At 52.0% G+C, this 18,212-nt stretch overlaps 1 protein-coding gene across 3 annotated transcripts in view; it reads right to left on the reverse strand.

Annotated features, from left to right (window-relative positions):
- Positions 1 to 11: 11 nt before the first annotated feature.
- LOC122392951 (dual specificity tyrosine-phosphorylation-regulated kinase 4-like) overlaps positions 12 to 18,212 on the reverse strand; it is a 71,555-nt gene continuing 53,354 nt past the window's right edge. For all 3 annotated transcript variants that reach the window (XM_043388338.1, XM_043388337.1, XM_043388339.1), the window contains 4 exons: positions 8,794 to 8,965; positions 8,181 to 8,324; positions 3,952 to 4,081; positions 12 to 722 (listed from right to left, as the gene is read on the reverse strand). In XM_043388338.1, the coding sequence (XP_043244273.1) occupies positions 419 to 722; positions 3,952 to 4,081; positions 8,181 to 8,324; positions 8,794 to 8,965 (750 nt within the window). In that variant the 3' untranslated portion in view covers positions 12 to 418. The remainder of the gene's footprint in view (positions 723 to 3,951; positions 4,082 to 8,180; positions 8,325 to 8,793; positions 8,966 to 18,212) is intronic.

Below are 18,212 nucleotides of genomic sequence, written 5' to 3' on the forward strand. Positions count from 1 at the left end.
TTCCACGAGGCTATTTCACATTTTTTATTGCAGCGACGCGTCTCAACCACGCGGCGGCATCCATCCGCCAGGCGTCACACGCAGCCCCGTCATACATTGTTTACAAAACCTGCTGCTGGCAGGCGGATCACCCCTCCCTCTCCCATAGAACTTTGGTTTGATCTTTGGTTCAGCACGGCTGACGGACTCCGCTCAGCTCGGCGTCGGCGTGTATAAAACAGCGGGTGGCGGCGGGCGGGCGGTGCTCCACCGAGTTCAGAGAGCAGGAGACCCTCTAGAGAACCACCGGTGACAGGGTGGCCTTTCAAGGCTACACCCCGTCTCAGAGCCTGCCCCAGTCGGCTGTTCTCGTCACCCAATCCGCCGCGCGCCGTCCACACACGCATCAAGTCACGTCACGGTAAAACAGAGACCCCGGCTAGTGGATGGGCGGCAGACAGGCCTCCAGAGCGGCTCCTGTGCCGTGGGGATCCGGCTCTGGCGGCGGAGCCAGTTCCGAGCGCAGGACATGCCGACCTCCTCCCGACGACGCAGCGGCGGCGGCGCTTCTCCGTGCCGGACCGGCGGCGGCGACTGTGGCGACGGCGGCGGCGGCGCGGCCGGCTGGTTCGTCGCTCCAGCTGGCGGGCGGGGGCGGGGGCGGCAGCGGAGCCGCCCGGCCGGCCGCCAGGAATGGGTGTCTGACCGCCTCCTCGGGGGTCATTCGCCGGGCCGGATCCCACCTGGAGCAGGAGACAGTCGTCAGTAGGCGGTGTAGCTTGGACCACTACAGAAATAACCACCCATCAGTCAGTCGGCTGCGCGGCACTGAAGAGCCGACATTAACCCCGACATCATTCAGTCACCTCAGTTAACCCACTGCATTCCACTCCGTCTCGCGATACGTGTCCTCACAAAGCACTACGTCCCGAAATAACGCCTCGTCCCGAATGGGGTACGTTAGCTCATTGGTTAGCTACGTACCGCGTCCCCACGCCCGTCCCTAGGCCCTAGCGTTGAGGTCACGCGCTCAGCGTCCTCACACCCCGCCCCCTCGCGGTGCGGTCACGTGTCGGCTCAAACCGCTCTTCTGGGGATGTTGGCGGCGTCGGGAGAAGCCAGTCGGACCATTTGTGTCAAACTGGGAACGGCAGCGGCTCTGTTTGAGCTGACCGCGGCGTGGTCCGTGGCACCGCGGGGACCTGGACCGAGCACACCTCGCAGCTCGGACGGCGCGCCGTCGGCCGGCCGGACCCGCCGCCTTTCATTATTTCATTGGCGGGCCGGGCTCCGAAATAGGCACGGACAGACGAGGCTTAGTTTCAGACCCTGAATCTCATCTAGCATTGTTCTAGCAAACCATCCAACCAGGTAATTGCCAGTAAATTCAGCACAGAAGTTCATTCATCTTGGATTGAGCTCTTCTCATTGTTATATCAGATAATAATGTAAATGAATAGCTTTGATTATGCTCCTCTGGTGGACTCATGAGTCATTTGATCTCAACAAGTTACTGACAGCGGGTAAAGTTAACCTGTTGACGCGTTGACCAATGCGCCTGGTTATGCGATGACGTGAATCCTTGGCGCAAATCGAATTTCGGGCGTGCTCCAGAATCGATGCGACTGGAAAGCGGGCACGTCCAAGAGGAGTGATAAATGTGTCCCGTGCCGCACATCTACCATTTGTTATCATTTGTCCAGAACCGCACAGCCCTGAGGAAACCTCAACCACCGAACTGCCATTCTGCAGTGAGAGGCTAAAACAGCACAAATATCTATACCAGCGATACACGAGCTGGCCAACACGGTAGCTGTGTCAATCTTGACGACCAAATAATCGGGGCAATGAAACAACTCGGTGGTCATGGCGAATGAGATTGATTCCATGCGTAAGGCCACCGTCTGCCCGCGACTCTGCGACATGTGCCAACAGTTCGGCGAGCATTGTTCGCTGTAATTTGACCCACTCGAGCAGACCCGGCACGGACGGATTTCTGACCGGTTGAATAAAACGATGATGAGCGATGAATGCTATTGCTCCATTAGATAATCTAAAAGTACGATAATCCGCAGAATATTAATCTTCCACAGTATGTTTAGTGCTCCTTTACCCATCTGTTCATTTGTCACCCATCCATCACTCATCTGGCAATCATCTGTGCTAACTCCGGACGCGTCTGGATCTGTATCCGGACACTGCCGACCGAGTGGCGCGCAGTGTCCTCAGAAGGACAGCGGTCTCTCCGGAGGACGTGTCGCGTTTTTATCGGCCCCGGGGACCGTCGGTCGTATTGCCGCGTCCGGCGGAGATTCGTTCAGGACGCCATCGATGAGAGTTCCGGTCCGACCAGGTCGGGTCGATCGGCCAGCCCGCTCTCCCGGTAGTGATCGCGGTCGAAGGGAGGGGGAGGGATGCGGCGGTGGGTGGAACTGCGTTGTGACTGCACCTGAGGACCAGGCGCCAGACGAGGGCTATTTGAGGACCAGTCACCCAACGACGGACCATCGGAGGACCAGCGAGCACTCGGTAACCGTTTACCGAAACCGCGTGCCCACGACTGCAGGCAACTGACCAGTGACCACCTGAGGATGAAGGACCGGGCCACATGGTGAACAGGCACAGCCACCGGACCATCTAAGGACCACCAGACCATCTGAGGACCCTGGCCACAACTGCGGATTACTCAAGGACCGGTGGACCATCCAGGACGACACAGTGTCACCTGAGGACCAGGCACGGTCACCGGACCATCGAGGACCAGCCACCGACGCTGGACCACTTGGGGACCAGCCACCGACCCGCCGGGCCGCCCAGACAGGCTCCTGGTCCCGAGCTGAGTGCACTGGGAGGTGGCCGTAAGTAGGACCGGCCGGCGTTATATAAGAACAATGGTGTGAGGAGGCGGACGAATGATGAGCAGCGTTGGACCGGTGGGAAATCGCATTACCCGACTATGTAGGGGCGACGGACAGACGCCGCCACAGAGCTGCCGAGGGATATGAATCCCTAATTGGAAGCAGCCGAGAGTTGTGAGGTACGCGGGTGACTCGTAACTCAGCTTGTGGCCCAAATCAGTCCGGCATTGGTCTTAGAGGGTCGTACCGTGGAATTTCGATGCAATTCTCCTAAGTTATCGGACAAGTGTGCTTCATTTTGTTACAACTTAATAGCGAAGGATATGCTCCCAATTGCATTCGAAGTAGAACAAAATCGCTCACCGCAAGTCAACACCAGTGCGCCTTAAGCGACGAGTTGCGCTCTTCGTATATTTGCTGGAAGTTTCGTTGCCAATGTTTGTGTTTCAGAAACCGCCGATGGCTGAAGGAGCTGCAGCAGCAACACGTGCAAAAGTTAGCACGCCTGCTTTTGTGTGATGCGATTCAAACGCCCACTCTCCTTATAGACGGACCGGGATATCCTAGGTCGGCGATGCGCATGTAACTTACCGGGGTAGTGAAATGAAGGCTGAAGCTGAATTTAAATGTTTATCCAAGTGTGTCCCAGAAATGTCTGACACGGATACGGAGATTATGGAAGGCTGAACAATGAACATGGATATTGGTATCCTTGCCAGAAGCTAAAGATGATTGAATAAAAGCGCTGAGGTCGTATGGACCGATCTAGGATTCCTTCTGCCACATACCTAAGTACTGAACGTGTTGAAAGGACACGTCTTTTATTGGGAACGATGACTGCCGACAGAACGATAGGTAACAACTAACGGCCACAAGGAACACTACATTTTAATTCAAATGCATTGCTTTATAAGAATGCTTCTTCCGGCAGTATGTGATTATAAAGTACGTTGTAAAAGATAGTTTGAATTAGCTTGTGCCCTGTCCTAAGGCCATTTTTGACTTTACTCGTGAAACACTAACCGATTTAGCAGCTATTCAAAAGCCACACCAAACCATTGTACTTATAATTGGACATAAGCGTCCATCACAGTATACACCCCGAGCTACTTACGTGAGACACTTTTCGACAAAGTCCTCGAAGAGGGCGTCTTCCGTCTTCAGAGCGTTGGCGAGTGGCTTGGTGCCGGGCCGGCGTCGACGTCCCTTGGTGTTGGTCAGTGTCCGGGGCGTGCCACGCGAGTCTGCGGGGGGGGAGGGGTTAGACATGGTGTGGCGATGGTGCGATGAACTCACAGAGACAGTTTTGTGCTCACCGATGACACATGAGACATAAAGAGACCGACAGAGACCGTCCAGATATGAACTATATGAAGCCTTCATAGTTCATATGATAGGTATGACATCCGTTTCTGTTTTGTTATTTCAGGGCATTCCGGTCAGATATGACATCCTCCTTACTATTGAGAATGTCGGCATTGGGAAGGAAGACACGCACGCTACACAATGTACCCAATGCTCTCAGAGATAAAGACTCCTTCACCTGTTAAACTTTTATTGCGTAGAAGATTGGGAGGTTAACAATTGTCCGACACTGTTACTGTGCTGGACCAATCATCGCCCTGAACAACTGCGTCGTACGGCAGTGGGCGGTACTGAGCCGATGTTAATAATGCAGTAGATCCCGGCCGCTGCCCGCTCAGACAGGCTAGTGGTTTGTGATAACGACACTAATCGGCAGCCAAGACGGTCAGGCCAGCTGTCGATCGTTCGCTCAGAACTGCAGCCTTCAGTCAACTGACACATAGCATCAACCAAATAACTGCCGTCCCTTTCGTCTGTCCGTGTATCCGTCCGTCCATCCGTCTGTCCGTCTATTTGTGTATCCGTCGGTCGATCTGCACGTTTGTCCGTCCGCCCGTCTGTCGTTCCGTCCAACCTTCCATCCGCACGTCCGTTTGCCCGTCCGTGTACGTTCTTCAAGCCAACAGCGTCGTCGGCCTGTATTTCAGCGGCTCACAGTGGCATGACACGGCCGTAGCTCGTACCGACCGGTCCTTTCTGACAAGAATCCGATTACGGGCGAGCTAAGGAGCGGCGCGGCGCTGTCACACGCAGAGACACCTGCAAGGACGGCCTGACGGTCCGACCTTGACATTTAGAGTCGGAGCCGACGGCGGTCGACGGTATTCAGATTAGACTGCGCAACTTGCGCTGATAAGTGTGTCACAACACACACACCGAGACTCGGACAGCATACTGGCATTAACCGGATAGGTACACAGGTTTTGTCCGTCTCTGGGTCAGTTAGAAAACTTTGTAAGTCTGCTTGTTTTGATAAGTATGCAGCGAAAGGAGTGGTGTGTAAATACAATCGATGTATTTTGCAGTCCACATGATGAATAAGTGGCTGTCTATGTTGGCGTAGACGGTCCAACGCTGTGAAGAAGCCAATGGCAATGGAGCTTTCACGCTTGCGTTTCCTGTTGACTTCCGAACGTTCGATAGCATATGCGTCGTATCGTACAGCACGACCCAAGCGTCACGGTTCAGTTCATTCCTCCTGCATGAGTTCGGACACCGGAGACTGCAGCGTAGTGCTAGACGCATAGCAGGTGGTAGACTGTGCCGCATTACACACATGCGCTGCGGCGCAGTCTAAGCGTCAGTGCCTTGACTGAGAGGAGCAGATGCGAGTCGAGTGCTGGGTCTTTCATTGCTTGATTCCCGACTTATTATCCACGATTACAGTAGAAACTATAGAAAAACACAATTCTAACGAATACATTTGTGTTGTTAACGTGTGTTGTGTGTTGTGTTGTGTGTGTTGTACATACAGTTAACGAATACAGTTGTAGCGTTTGTCTTTTTCAAGCAACCTGCGGTTACGAGGATATTTACGCATCACGACCATCTTATGACCGGCCGACCGACCGAATATTCTGAAGAGTGAGGACAATGTGCTGGGTGTGATATTTATGAGAATCTCGACTTGTCACTTGACTAGTTCAAGCGCTACTGCTTGAACACCTAAGCCGAATCCACTGTTTTATGCTTCTTCAAAGCAGGACGCGTTCAATGTTCACAGGTCGTCGCTGTGGATCGCGCAGCTATCCGATGCTCGATAAGCAATGTTCGGATCACCGCCGGTCGATATGCGGTCGAAGTGAGAGTGACTAGCCAGCAGGCGGCAATACCAGCTATGGGCCGTGGGCTGTGACCTTTGGACGGACACGAGGTCGGTGGTGGCCGGACAGACAAATGCAACATCTCTGGGTGAACAGGGTGGATGACCATGGCAGCAGGCAGGCTGGATGTGTAGCTCTCCTTCCTCAATATCTGATCTCGCATGCACTTACTTATGCTTATCACCCGCTCATTCACCAACCTACCTGCTCCTTATCTTTTCCCTCCATACCCCTATTCTTCTCTCCAGTCCCCTCTCTCCCTTCTCTTTCTCTCTCTCTCTCTCTCTCTCTCTCTCTCTCTCTCTCTCTCTCTCTCTCTCTCTCTCTCTCTCTCTCTCTCTCTCTCTCTCTCTCTCTCTCTCTCTCTCTCTCTTCCTTTACCTCTCCCTTTCCCTCTCCCTTTTCCTCTCTCTCTCTCTCCCTCTCCCTCTCTCTCTCTCTCTCTCTCTCTCTCTCTCTCTCTCTGTATATCTCCCTCTTCCGTCCCTCTTTCCATTTTCTCCACTGATCCATATCCAACCAGCGCTCTTCTCTCGGCGCGGCGGTCTCCGCCTCTATCCTCTATTCCACCCCTCCCACATTCCCCCTCCCCCCCCCCACCGGAGGCAATCAATTACGCTCCGTCGCCCCGGTCATGGCACTGCAGCCAAGAAGCCCTGCTGGAACTGCTGTAGCCAGCACGATCGGTGCGCATGGAACGAAGCCAAGACCAAAATAAAATATGGATATTTTCATATTTAACAGTGACTAGGAAAAATAATGCCGAACTCAAACCGTCTATTACTAGGCAGGCAAAACCTATATTTTGGCTTGGCGGTCTTCAGGATGGAAAGGAATTATATATTGCATAAAGGGGGCAATTTTCCCATAAGGGCGATTACGCTGACATTATGTCGTTTACTTAGGTAATGCTGCTTTGTACGCCTTAGCCACCGCATGGTGGCTGATTACCACCGGAACATCTGCAGGATGCACCGACATAAAGTCTTGAGGATCCGTGACTCGGATCAACGGTTGGGGACGAATATCGCTTTGAGCAGGATTTCCAATGGGCTCAAAGCGGGTGGAGTGACGCAAAAACGAGCATTCAAAATACGCTACCAACTTAAGCCTTTATAAAGAAAAGAACCGTTGCTTGTAATTTCGTTAAACGGTGCAACATCGATGCATCGTTGTTAAAGTCTTTGGCTAATGTCGTTTCCATCACTTTCATTTCGTTTCGGCATCAACCTGATGCAGGGAAACCAGGTTTATCCGGAGGAAGTTGCTACTGCTTCCATCCCCGCTGCTGCTTCCATCCTCTCCAACGGTCTAAGTACTGCACATATACTTGTTGAGGAGATAAGGATTAGTGAATACTGAATAGTCTGTCAACAATGGATCCTGTGTATCTGTTTCAAACATCACGTTGAGGCTTGAGCTCGGAGAAAAGCGTTGCATCTCCGACTCAACTTCTGTATATGATGCTACAGAGAGGGTTACACGCTGTAGTACGAGCTGACAGCACTCGAAACTGTGAATTGTGCAGCTCATAAATCGTGTAATTATGCGGGCGTAATACGGGAGCCATCCCGACTGATTACAGATCAGGACAAACGATACGCCAATGTTAGCATGCATGCACCAACGTTCGGGATGGCAAAGGCTGTGTAACAATCATACCATTGTCAAGATGAAAGGAGCCCCCGTTACCTGTTAGCGCAACAGCAGGCGGGTCCCGGCCGGTGTTCGGGACTTGGAGCGTTGCATCATTAGAGTCCATTAGCCACATCAGGCCCACTAATGGGACGCGTCTCGGGTTCGGACGTAAAAGACGCCCGGTCCTTCACCGCCGGCAACATTATCTTGGGCACGTCTCGGCAGACTAGACGTGTGGGTCGATTCCATCATTAATTATCAGTCGGGAAAGGACCAGCGCTCTCTACCCAATATTTCAGCAGGATGGACCGACTCTGCTAAATACTATAAGCGGGACTGACCCTCTCTTTGCACATTGTCACAGGATGGCCAAATGCTCTACAGCTGCACACTATCAAAGTACCTATGGCTGGACCTGCTCTACTCAATATCACAGGATGGATATGTTGCGAAACCTATTCCTAGTTATTTCTAGCTTTGTAAAATGTGCAGCACTGTTGTATGGGGGTTCACTCACCAAAGAAGAGCCGTCGCCTCGAGGCGTGTCTGATGAGTTCCTCGGGCGGCAGATCGAGCACCTCCATGATGCAGGCCAGCTGTTCCACCTCGTTTTCACCGGGAAACAGCGGCAGGCCAGTGTGCAGTTCGGCTAGAATACAGCCTGCGAGGAGAGGACACATGGGTAAGGAGACGATAAGGGCGAGGTGCTGCGCTGTAGGTAGTTACCTATACGGGAGGGGCAGGTCACGAGATGGTTAAAGCGGGTGTGGGTGGGAGTAAGGGGGTGGATTAACGGTACATGGATGGGCCAGGTCGGTGAGCTGTCCCAGTGTCTCAGCACAGGTTAGAATGGGTTAGCTGAACATGAGTCAGGTCAGGGGGTGGGCATAGTATGATGCTTAATATCTTATAACCAAAGAGATGAGCAGCATAAATAATGAATAGAAACATGGACACGAATTGCATCAACAACCAAAAAAGCATATCATGTCCTTGACTATCCAAGAATACCAAGAAATCAATGAAAGTCGATCATGTGTCCATCAACTCTGCCCCAACGGAATATCTAAAGGTCGGCTATTTTTGTTGATGCTATAATCTATCGTCCAATATCCATCGACGAACCGTACCGAGGCTCCACATGTCGATGGGCGTCCCATAGGGCAGACCCAGGATGACCTCTGGTGACCGGTAGAACCGCGACTGGATGTACGTGTACACCCGCTGGTGGGTATAGCACGAGCTGCCGAAGTCGATGATCTTTATGTTGGACGAGCCTCGCGACTTGAGCAATACGTTCTCCTGGAATGAGATCAGCGAGACGATGTGACATTCGGAAACCAGATCAGACGTGCCCGACATATGCGATTTTCAATCGTGCTCTCGTCCAGACAAATTGGCTTAGCCCACTGCGACAGGCGGGGGCAGCCCGCGTGTGAATGCGACCGTTGCTAAGTCTTCAAAAGCAGCCATTGTTACCAGGGTTGGCAGGGGGTGGCAAAAACTGGTTTTTGCCAGTGGTTTTAACCGGTTTAAACCGGCTGGCAGAAACCCTGGTGGCAAGAACTGGCAAAAACTGGCTAAAACTCAAATGGCCAAACCTACAGCTTTTCTAGTTATGTAGGGGGGCTCGAGCCGGTCCTTTTGGCCTTTCGCAGCCTCCCCTCTGATTGTATTACTACTACTCTACTTGATGTCCGTGTTAGGCTGAGACGTCTCCCAGCCTGTGCCCGACTGCCACTCGGGCCACGAACATCCCAATGTCTAATTCTACTATATTACGTTAAGTTACAATGCATCGTGGTACCAGTGTGAATCACTCCGCCATTTTGAGGCACGCCGCGGTTGGTAGCGCGCCCTTATGGGTTTAGGAGTGAAGCTCCTGGCCATTGATGACTTTACTAATGTACCGATAAAGTTAGACTCCGCTCAATCACCGTTCTCCTCCGACTCATCCCGTTACCAAAAGCATCTGGTCAATTCAACGCCCCATTTATTGTTCATAATTTCGTGATGTGGTCATAACGGACTGCGCTAATTTGACGTGAAGCCTATTTCCTACCGCGAACGCAATCTACCCTAACAATACCCTAACGCCACGCATGCTAACCTAACCCTCCACCCGCTTGCTCCTACCTATCTATGGGATGTGCCTTGAGCCCGCACAGCATCCCTGCGTAGTCGGAACCTACCTTCGAGCCAGCTTACCAGCAGCGTGGATGAGGTCGGGTGCAGCGTTGCAGCCTGGTCAGCGTACAGGCACTGACCCCGTTCTCACTCCCCGCTGCGGTTATATACTCGCCCGAAGGTGGATAAGTCCTGTCACCCGGTCTGAGGCTAAAATCGATCGGGCGACAGTGACTTACGGTTCTGACTACGCTGACCTCGACGTGTTTCTAAATGTCAAAAGGCGAGTCAAAAGGCGAGCGAAAACATAAAGAACATACCGCTACACGAATTTCTAGCTATAAACCAAAAGGCACATACCGCGATACACCTTAACAAACACACCGCGACACACCTTACATAAATGCCCCCCTCTTTGGGCCTGGGGTTAAATCCCCTTACTTTGGGGCGGCTCGGCAGTCGTGTGTGTGTGTGTTTTTTTTTTGTTTGTTTTTTTTTTTTAGCGTCACGACTTCCTCTGCCGCGACGGCACCGCGACGTTTTCTTCTTCGGCGACGGCTCCGCGACGGTCTGCTTCCGTAGCTTCTCCTTCGTCCACATGTCCCTCAACATCGTGCAGCGGCGTCCACTACTGCAGCATCTTGGCGTTTCCGCAGCATCGGCATCCCCGCGCGGCATTTCGCTTTTGCAGCCTCATTATGTCCTGCAACACTGGCGCGACGGTGTCCTCTTCGGCGACGATGTGCGCGGCGCACCAGCCTCCACGGCATGTCGGGTGCGCGCGCCTCCACGGCGACGACATTCGCGGCGCACCAGCCTCCACGGCATTGGTGGGTGCGCGCGCCTCTACGGCGACGATGTGCGCGGCGCACCAGCCTTTACGGCTTCGGTGGGTGTGCGCCTCCACGGCGACGATGTGCGCGGCGCACCAGCCTCCACGGCGACGATTTGCGGCCTTCACGGCGACGATGGGCGCGGCGCACCAGCCTCCACGGCATTGGCGGGTGCGCGCGCCTTCACGGCGACGATGTTCGCGGCGCACCAGCCTCCACGGCATGTTGGGTGCGCGCGCCTTCACGGCGACGATGTGCGCGGCGCACCAGCCTCCACGGCATTGGTGGGTGCGCGCGCCTCCACGGCTACGATGTGCGCGGCGCACCAGCCTCCACGGCATGTTGGGTGCGCGCGCCTCCACGGCGACGATGGCGCACCAGCCTCCACGGCATTGGTGGGTACGCGCGCCTCCACGGCGACGATGTGCGCGGCGCACCAGCCACCACGGCATGTTGGGTGCGCGCGCCCCCACGGCGACGATGTGCGCGGCGCACCAGCCTCCACGGCATCGGTGGGTGCGCGCGCCTCCACGGCTACGATGGCGCACCAGCCTCCACGGCATTGGTGGGTACGCGCGCCTCCACGGCTACGATGTGCGCGGCGCACCAGCCTCCACGGCATGTTGGGTGCGCGCGCCTCCACAGCGACGATGTGCGCGGCGCACCAGCCTCCACGGCATTGGTGGGTGCGCGCGCCTCCACGGCTACGATGTGCGCGGCGCACCAGCCTCCACGGCATGGTGGGTGCGCGCGCCTCCACGGCGACGATGGCGCACCAGCCTCCACGGCATTGGTGGGTACGCGCGCCTCCACGGCGACGATGTGCGCGGCGCACCAGCCACCACGGCATGTTGGGTGCGCGCGCCCCCACGGCGACGATGTGCGCGGCGCACCAGCCTCCACGGCATTGGTGGGTGCGCGCGCCTCCACGGCAACGATGTGCGCGGCGCACCAGCCTCCACGGCATGTTGGGTGCGCGCGCCTCCACGGCGACGATGTTCGCGGCGCACCAGCCTCCACGGCATGTGGGGTGCGCGCGCCTCCACGGCGACGATGTGCGCGGCGCACCAGCCTCCACGGCATTGGTGGGTGCGCGCGCCTCCACGGCTACGATGTGCGCGGCGCACCAGCCTCCACGGCATTGGTGGGTGCGCGCGCCTCCACGGCTACGATGTGCGCGGCGCACCAGCCTCCACGGCATGGTGGGTGCGCGCGCCTCCACGGCGACGATGGCGCACCAGCCTCCACGGCATTGGTGGGTACGCGCGCCTCCACGGCGACGATGTGCGCGGCGCACCAGCCACCACGGCATGTTGGGTGCGCGCGCCCCCACGGCGACGATGTGCGCGGCGCACCAGCCTCCACGGCATTGGTGGGTGCGCGCGCCTCCACGGCTACGATGGCGCACCAGCCTCCACGGCATTGGTGGGTACGCGCGCCTCCACGGCTACGATGTGCGCGGCGCACCAGCCTCCACGGCTTTGGTGGGTGCGCGCGCCTCCACGGCTACGATGTGCGCGGCGCACCAGCCTCCACGGCATGTTGGGTGCGCGCGCCTCCACGGCGACGATGTTCGCGACGCACCAGCCTTCACGGCATGGACGGGTGCGCGCGCCTCCTCGGTGACGATGGGACGGCGCACCAGCCTCCACGGTATGTCGGGCGCGCGCGCCTCCCCGGCGACGATTTGCGCGGCGCACCAGTGATCAAAAGCATTGTAGTGCGGCGCCTCGGCAACATCTTGCTCTGCAGTGGCGTCCGCCTACGCAGCCGCCTCGGCCCTTTTGCGTAGCATCCGTTTCTGCAGCGTCATCGTGTCCTGCAGCATGTGCTCTCTTTCCGCGCGGCATCAGCTTCCGCAGCGTTTCCATTTGCGGTTCGCTGCGGCAGCTTGGCTTGCGGTACAGCAGCTCAGGATGCGACTTCGGCTTTGGCTCGGCCGCTTTGGGACTCCACATGGTGGTACTCGTTGCTATTGTCGGTTGCCAAGTGGTCGCATGCGATACAGGTGGTGGTCCTGACCGTCACCCGGGCTCACCAGATGGCAGTATAGCTCGGCGTGTCGTTTCCAGGATGGTGCTGCCGTAGTTGCTGAGGTGGACACACGGCAGCGTCCGTGGTGGCCTCGTTGCCGCCACAGCAGCAGCAGCGTTCGCAGCGTCATCACGTTCTGCAGCTTTGCCTTGTCTTTCCGCACGGCATCCGCTTGTGCATTCGGGAGCAGCAGCTGGGGCCTGTGGCGCTGTAGCTGAGTCCTGTTGCGATTTCGGGGCCCCTGGGGCGGGCGTGGAGCCGTCGGCTCGTTTGCTTGGGCTCGGGGCGTTATCTGGTGCCCGTCGCTTGGTGATTGCCGTCAGTCGGATGGGTACCATCCAGGTGGCGGTCTGGTCGGCCCACGGGCTGAACAGTTGGCCATGGAGTCTGGTGGGTCGCGCCTCGGGATGTCTCAGCCGTCGGTGACCGGATGATCGGCCGGTTCCGCGGGGTCGGTTCACCGTGGTTGTTCGTCTGATCGCCGCCGTGCTTGCCGCCGTGGACGTTCATGTGATTGCCGTCGTACTTGCCACCTCCCGGCACCGCGGACGACTCGAGGGTTTGGACGGAGGTGGTCTCGCCAGTGCGGTACGACGCATCGGAGGTGTCCGGCACACCATTAGCGCTCCGGGCCCGTTCGCCCCTTTGCTTGTCCTCCGTCACTGCTGTCCGGGTCACCGCTGGCCTGCCAGCATACTGTTGCCTATACTCATACAACCGCACGTACATTGTTTCAGCCGTAAGCGCCACGTATGACGGTATTACGACGGCAATTTTCCTTCATTCACACTAATATACATGGCGACATACATAATACATACATACATACATACATACATACATACATACATACATACATACATACATACATACATACATACATACATAGTTACATACATTCCCGCTACAATTCTACATATTGGCATTCATGCAGATGCAAGCTCGATTAGTTACATACATCCCCGCTACAATTTTACATATTGGCATTCATGCAGATGCAAGCTCGATCTACATGCAGTCAAATTTTATACCTATAGTTTTCCAGTTACCAGGAGACATTTCTACATGGTGTCATAAAGCATGTGTTGCCACTACATCTATTGGGCGTAGTGTTTGTCCACTGGCCGTGAACTAGGCAGGGTTTTACATCTATGTGTCAAGCTAGTGTATTTATTTTGCGAAATCTGATTTCGCTATTTGGAGGTCACAAAAGGATGCACGAAGGTGAATCCCAAATCGATACCAGCCGGGATGAAGCCAAATGGTAGCCTCTGGATAGTTAACTTCGGCAGTTCGCCGGGGTCGTTCTTGTTATCCATCACGGCTGGCACGACCGGTCTGATCTCCCAAATAGCCATCCCAATTTGCACTGCTTTGGCCGGATCGAAACGAGCATTTTGAACACTGGGCTTTGTCTCACCGAAGATAGCAGCACGCTGCCATTACATGTGTCAAATCGGGTATTCATGGTTACAGCAAAAGGCCCATTTCTCCAACACCATTATAAGTGTGGCGGCAGCTTGCAAAATGTAATAGCAGCGTGGTAGCATTGTAACATTTCCCGGTGATAGAAATTGAGGCCAAAGCTATTGCTTACCTTTGACGTTGATTGTTTATTTTCATTAAATTAAGTTGGTTGGGGTTTTCCCCATAACTAAATACTTGCCCTAGGATGTACTGTATACTCACCCTTTAGAGGGAATATTTCCCAATATGATTTGGTAAAGTAAATTTACGTTATACGTTGTAGAATGAATGACGGGTCTGCTTCAGTTTTAAACAGTCATTGTGAACTTTTTTTTAAAGCCAACATAGTTGTGGTCATAAAGCGCTAGAGGTGCTTCAGTCTTTTGAAAGGGATAATAATACGGCCAATATAGATCCCATAAACCGTGTCCGCAGTGACCATTTGGAGGCCATTATCTGGGCGGATTTACATTTCTTATTCATTCGTCCGTTGCGGTGTCGGGATATATACTCTGGCCGCTGTGGTCACTTGTTGCCAACCTTTGACAATTGCGAAAAGAAAGCCTAGCATAAAGTAGCGCAACGTGTAAAATAAAGTTAACGTTTAAAAGAAAGTTAAGATACAAATTTCCACTATTCAAGCCACAACTGTTTTCATTCAAAGCAACTACGACGCTTTATCGCCTTATTGTCGTAGTCAGATCCAACCGAGTGACGTCTTATTTATTGATTTATTCCTTTTTTATTACAGGACCGCCTAGTCTTTCTATGCTGGTCCTTCCTTCCTTGGTCTGACAGGCTGACGATTGAAGGCGGGTGTCTTCTAAAAGCTACCATCACAAATAAAAGGGCTGTCATTCTGAGCAATCTTTACAACAGGGGAAGCAGGGCAGGGTGATTGAAGTGATGATTCGAATCCAATTGCACTGTATAGCTAAACACAACTGGGCAAATGAGACGGAATTATGCCCTTGGTTTATTTAAGCATTTATAACGTTAGTTAGGCTGAACACATGATAAAAGATAGAATTACGATGTTTTTGTGAAACGAGAACGTTGAATAGCAGTCGAATGGATGTGTGACGGTAAAGTTGATAAGGCATTCATAGGTATTGAATATAGATACTGTCACACTACCATGGTTACACCCAAGTTACACTATCAGTCCATTTGCGCCTCCATGGGCAATTAGCCATGCCCTAATTTAAATTGAAGTAGGTACTGTTCCTAGCGTGGCATCCCTCACACAGATGCTGAAGGATGTTTACTTTAAAATTGTTGCATAATGAAAAACGGACTCTGCTTTTAAATATCATTCTGAAAATGACGGATGTATCGCAAGTTTTATGGCCTATGTTTCAAAATACTGCAAAAGCTAAGAGGTCGTAATATTTCTGACGGCGCAATAAGCTCTACAAATATGCTTATTTCTAGAGGTTGAATCCCAAAAGGTACTTCCCAGTGGTAAATATTGTTTTCTAAATATACTGCTTTATATGCCAATGCCATTGAATTAGTGGTAACGTTGGTGGGCCGAACAATAAATATGCGAGCATCTGCCATATCTTTGGACATTCAGTGGATAGGTAATTTTTGCTAGTTCCCACAGAGATTTTATCAGCTTTGCCCGATCCGAATGCGTCGCTACGGGGAATAACGTCTTGTGCCGCCATGCTGCAGCGTAGCGTCGACGTATATTTGACCCGTTGAACTCTATTGATTTTCGATACCCGACCACTCGACTGACAGCTGACCGATCACTTGTGACAGCTAACTCGGCAAGAAAACGTGTACTTTAGTGCACTAGGCGACCGTTTCAAGTCTGAATTTTATGAGTTATTTGCACAGCATGGCCGTACGCTCCTGCCGACGCCCGACACCCAAAATGAGTCGTCATCGAATTTTCTCGCACCCGCCCCAGGTTTCGGTTTTGCCACGGTTTGGTGAAACGGCCGCTATATTGCGTAGATCCATTATGCCAACACATAATATGTCGCGCTAAATCTAAATGTGTAGAAGATCTGCAAAATTTAAATCTATCAGTTCAGATATTGCTTTGAAACTAGGTATTTGATGTTCATCCGTTGTTATCGCAATGGTTATTGCCTTGACGTTCGCCGCTATAACACGATTAAATGAGTGGTTATAATTTAATGGGTAAAGCACAAATAATCCATCAGCATCGTATAAGTTCTAAACGCATTCCCTTATCGTTGTTTTAATTTCAGTGCCTTCGTTTATGTTTTTACTGGTTTTACATAGATTCTTGACACGTAAGATTTAACCGACTTCTTTTTAATCTCTTATGTTCCTTTTCCAACCTGGTTAGCCAGCATAGGCATCGGCCAATGATTCGATTAGAGCTTGTGATCCGCCACAGAAATAACCGTCAGGAACGTTCAGGATACGTAGAAACAATATGCCACTATCGTTCAGTCGCCGAGCAGTGTTGGTTGCAAAAAGCCGACAATTCGCCCCGGGGCTGGTGTCAGTGTCACCGCACGCGTTGCATTTAGCATCAAGACTGCAATGATGGGCGCCGATGAAATTCTGAAATTTGTTTCGAGTGGCGCTGCTCGAGTATTAAAGAAGGGTACGTTAGAGCTTCATTAGGGGAAATCAACGAAAATGCTTGATCCGAAAGAAAAGTTCCGAATTGAGACACCATTGATTACGGCATAGGTCATATTTTATGACATATTAAATATATTTACCTACTTAAATAATCTTTTATGAATAAAATGTAACAAAATAAACCTATTCATATCATATTTTCTTGCAATCATCGACCATTCTGTGTTTCTTTGTGCATTTATGTAGCTAAATCTGTGCCCTCAGCTACGATCTAAAACAATTCACCCAGGTGACAATAAGCTGATGGTATTATTTATAACTATCGAGTATCGGTTCATAAGTAAATACATACATGCTTTTTGGATTTCTTCTCTATTTGAAACAGAAGTGCTACAGTTAAAACTTTGTAAAAGGCAAATCGTATACCAGCTGGCTGCTGGCAGCTCGCACTTGCAATTGGCAACCCAAGGTTGTCCACGAATGACTGACGTGGGACGTGGTTCTGCATCTGACTGTTCGCACTTGCAATTTGCCACATGTTGACCACGAATGACTGACGTGGGACGTGGTTCTGCATCTGACAGCCCATATGGTTGACTGATGTGTTTTGCATCGGACAACCCATATGCATGGGTAATTGACGTGTTTTGCATCGGACAAGCCATATGGCTGACTGACGTGTTTTCACATTTGTACGTACTAGATGTCGATCTCTCAAATTCACGCCGCGACTACCATAAATCTTTTTACGATCATCACCAGTATTTTAACTGGTTACCAAGAGTCTGTTTCACCAAAGCTTGTAAATGCCGGGATTTACACCTTACCATTTATAAGCAGTATGCCAACTATGTATAATTCGATTTTACGTAACCTCTGGCCCTATTGGTATATGTAAGTGATTTTAACTTGCTACCAGCCAGATAGTTTGTAGGTAAGAACGATATTATGTGACCGGTATTGATACTCTTATTTTGGCAAAGTAAAATTATCAACGGTAATAACGGTAAAATAATAAGTCACAATATCTAATGATTGAAATAAGCGCGTTTGCAAATCATTTGATGGTCGAAACCATTGCAAGTAAATGTAGCATACGATTGAGAAAATACGACATTTAAGTACTGAATATCTTTACTAATATTAAACGCTGGTGATTACTGCTTATGATTCAGTTTTTTTTTTTTTACTGCTAATTTCATTTGTTCGTGAAATAGGCCATTTTACACGATATATCATGCGCTGTTCTCGGGCCATTCTGAGAACGTAAGATAGCAGTCACTTAGTTTAATCAATAGCAATATTGGAGCTTTGCGTTTGTTCTAGTGTATTCTGCAGCCATCGTGAGAAACCTTTAACGAATCTATCCCCTTTATAAGCCGAATATTGAAAATTGCAACCTCCGATTTTATACTCTTAATTGCATGATGAAACCGTCAAATTCTGAATAAAACCCCCCAATAATCGTAGAACTTTTTGCGAAAGTTGTGTCGAAATGCCCACAAAAAGCTTAT

This window comes from Amphibalanus amphitrite, unplaced genomic scaffold (genome assembly GCF_019059575.1).
Source record: "Amphibalanus amphitrite isolate SeventyFive unplaced genomic scaffold, NRLGWU_Aamphi_draft 000508F_arrow, whole genome shotgun sequence".
NCBI classification, from domain to species: domain Eukaryota; kingdom Metazoa; phylum Arthropoda; class Thecostraca; order Balanomorpha; family Balanidae; genus Amphibalanus; species Amphibalanus amphitrite.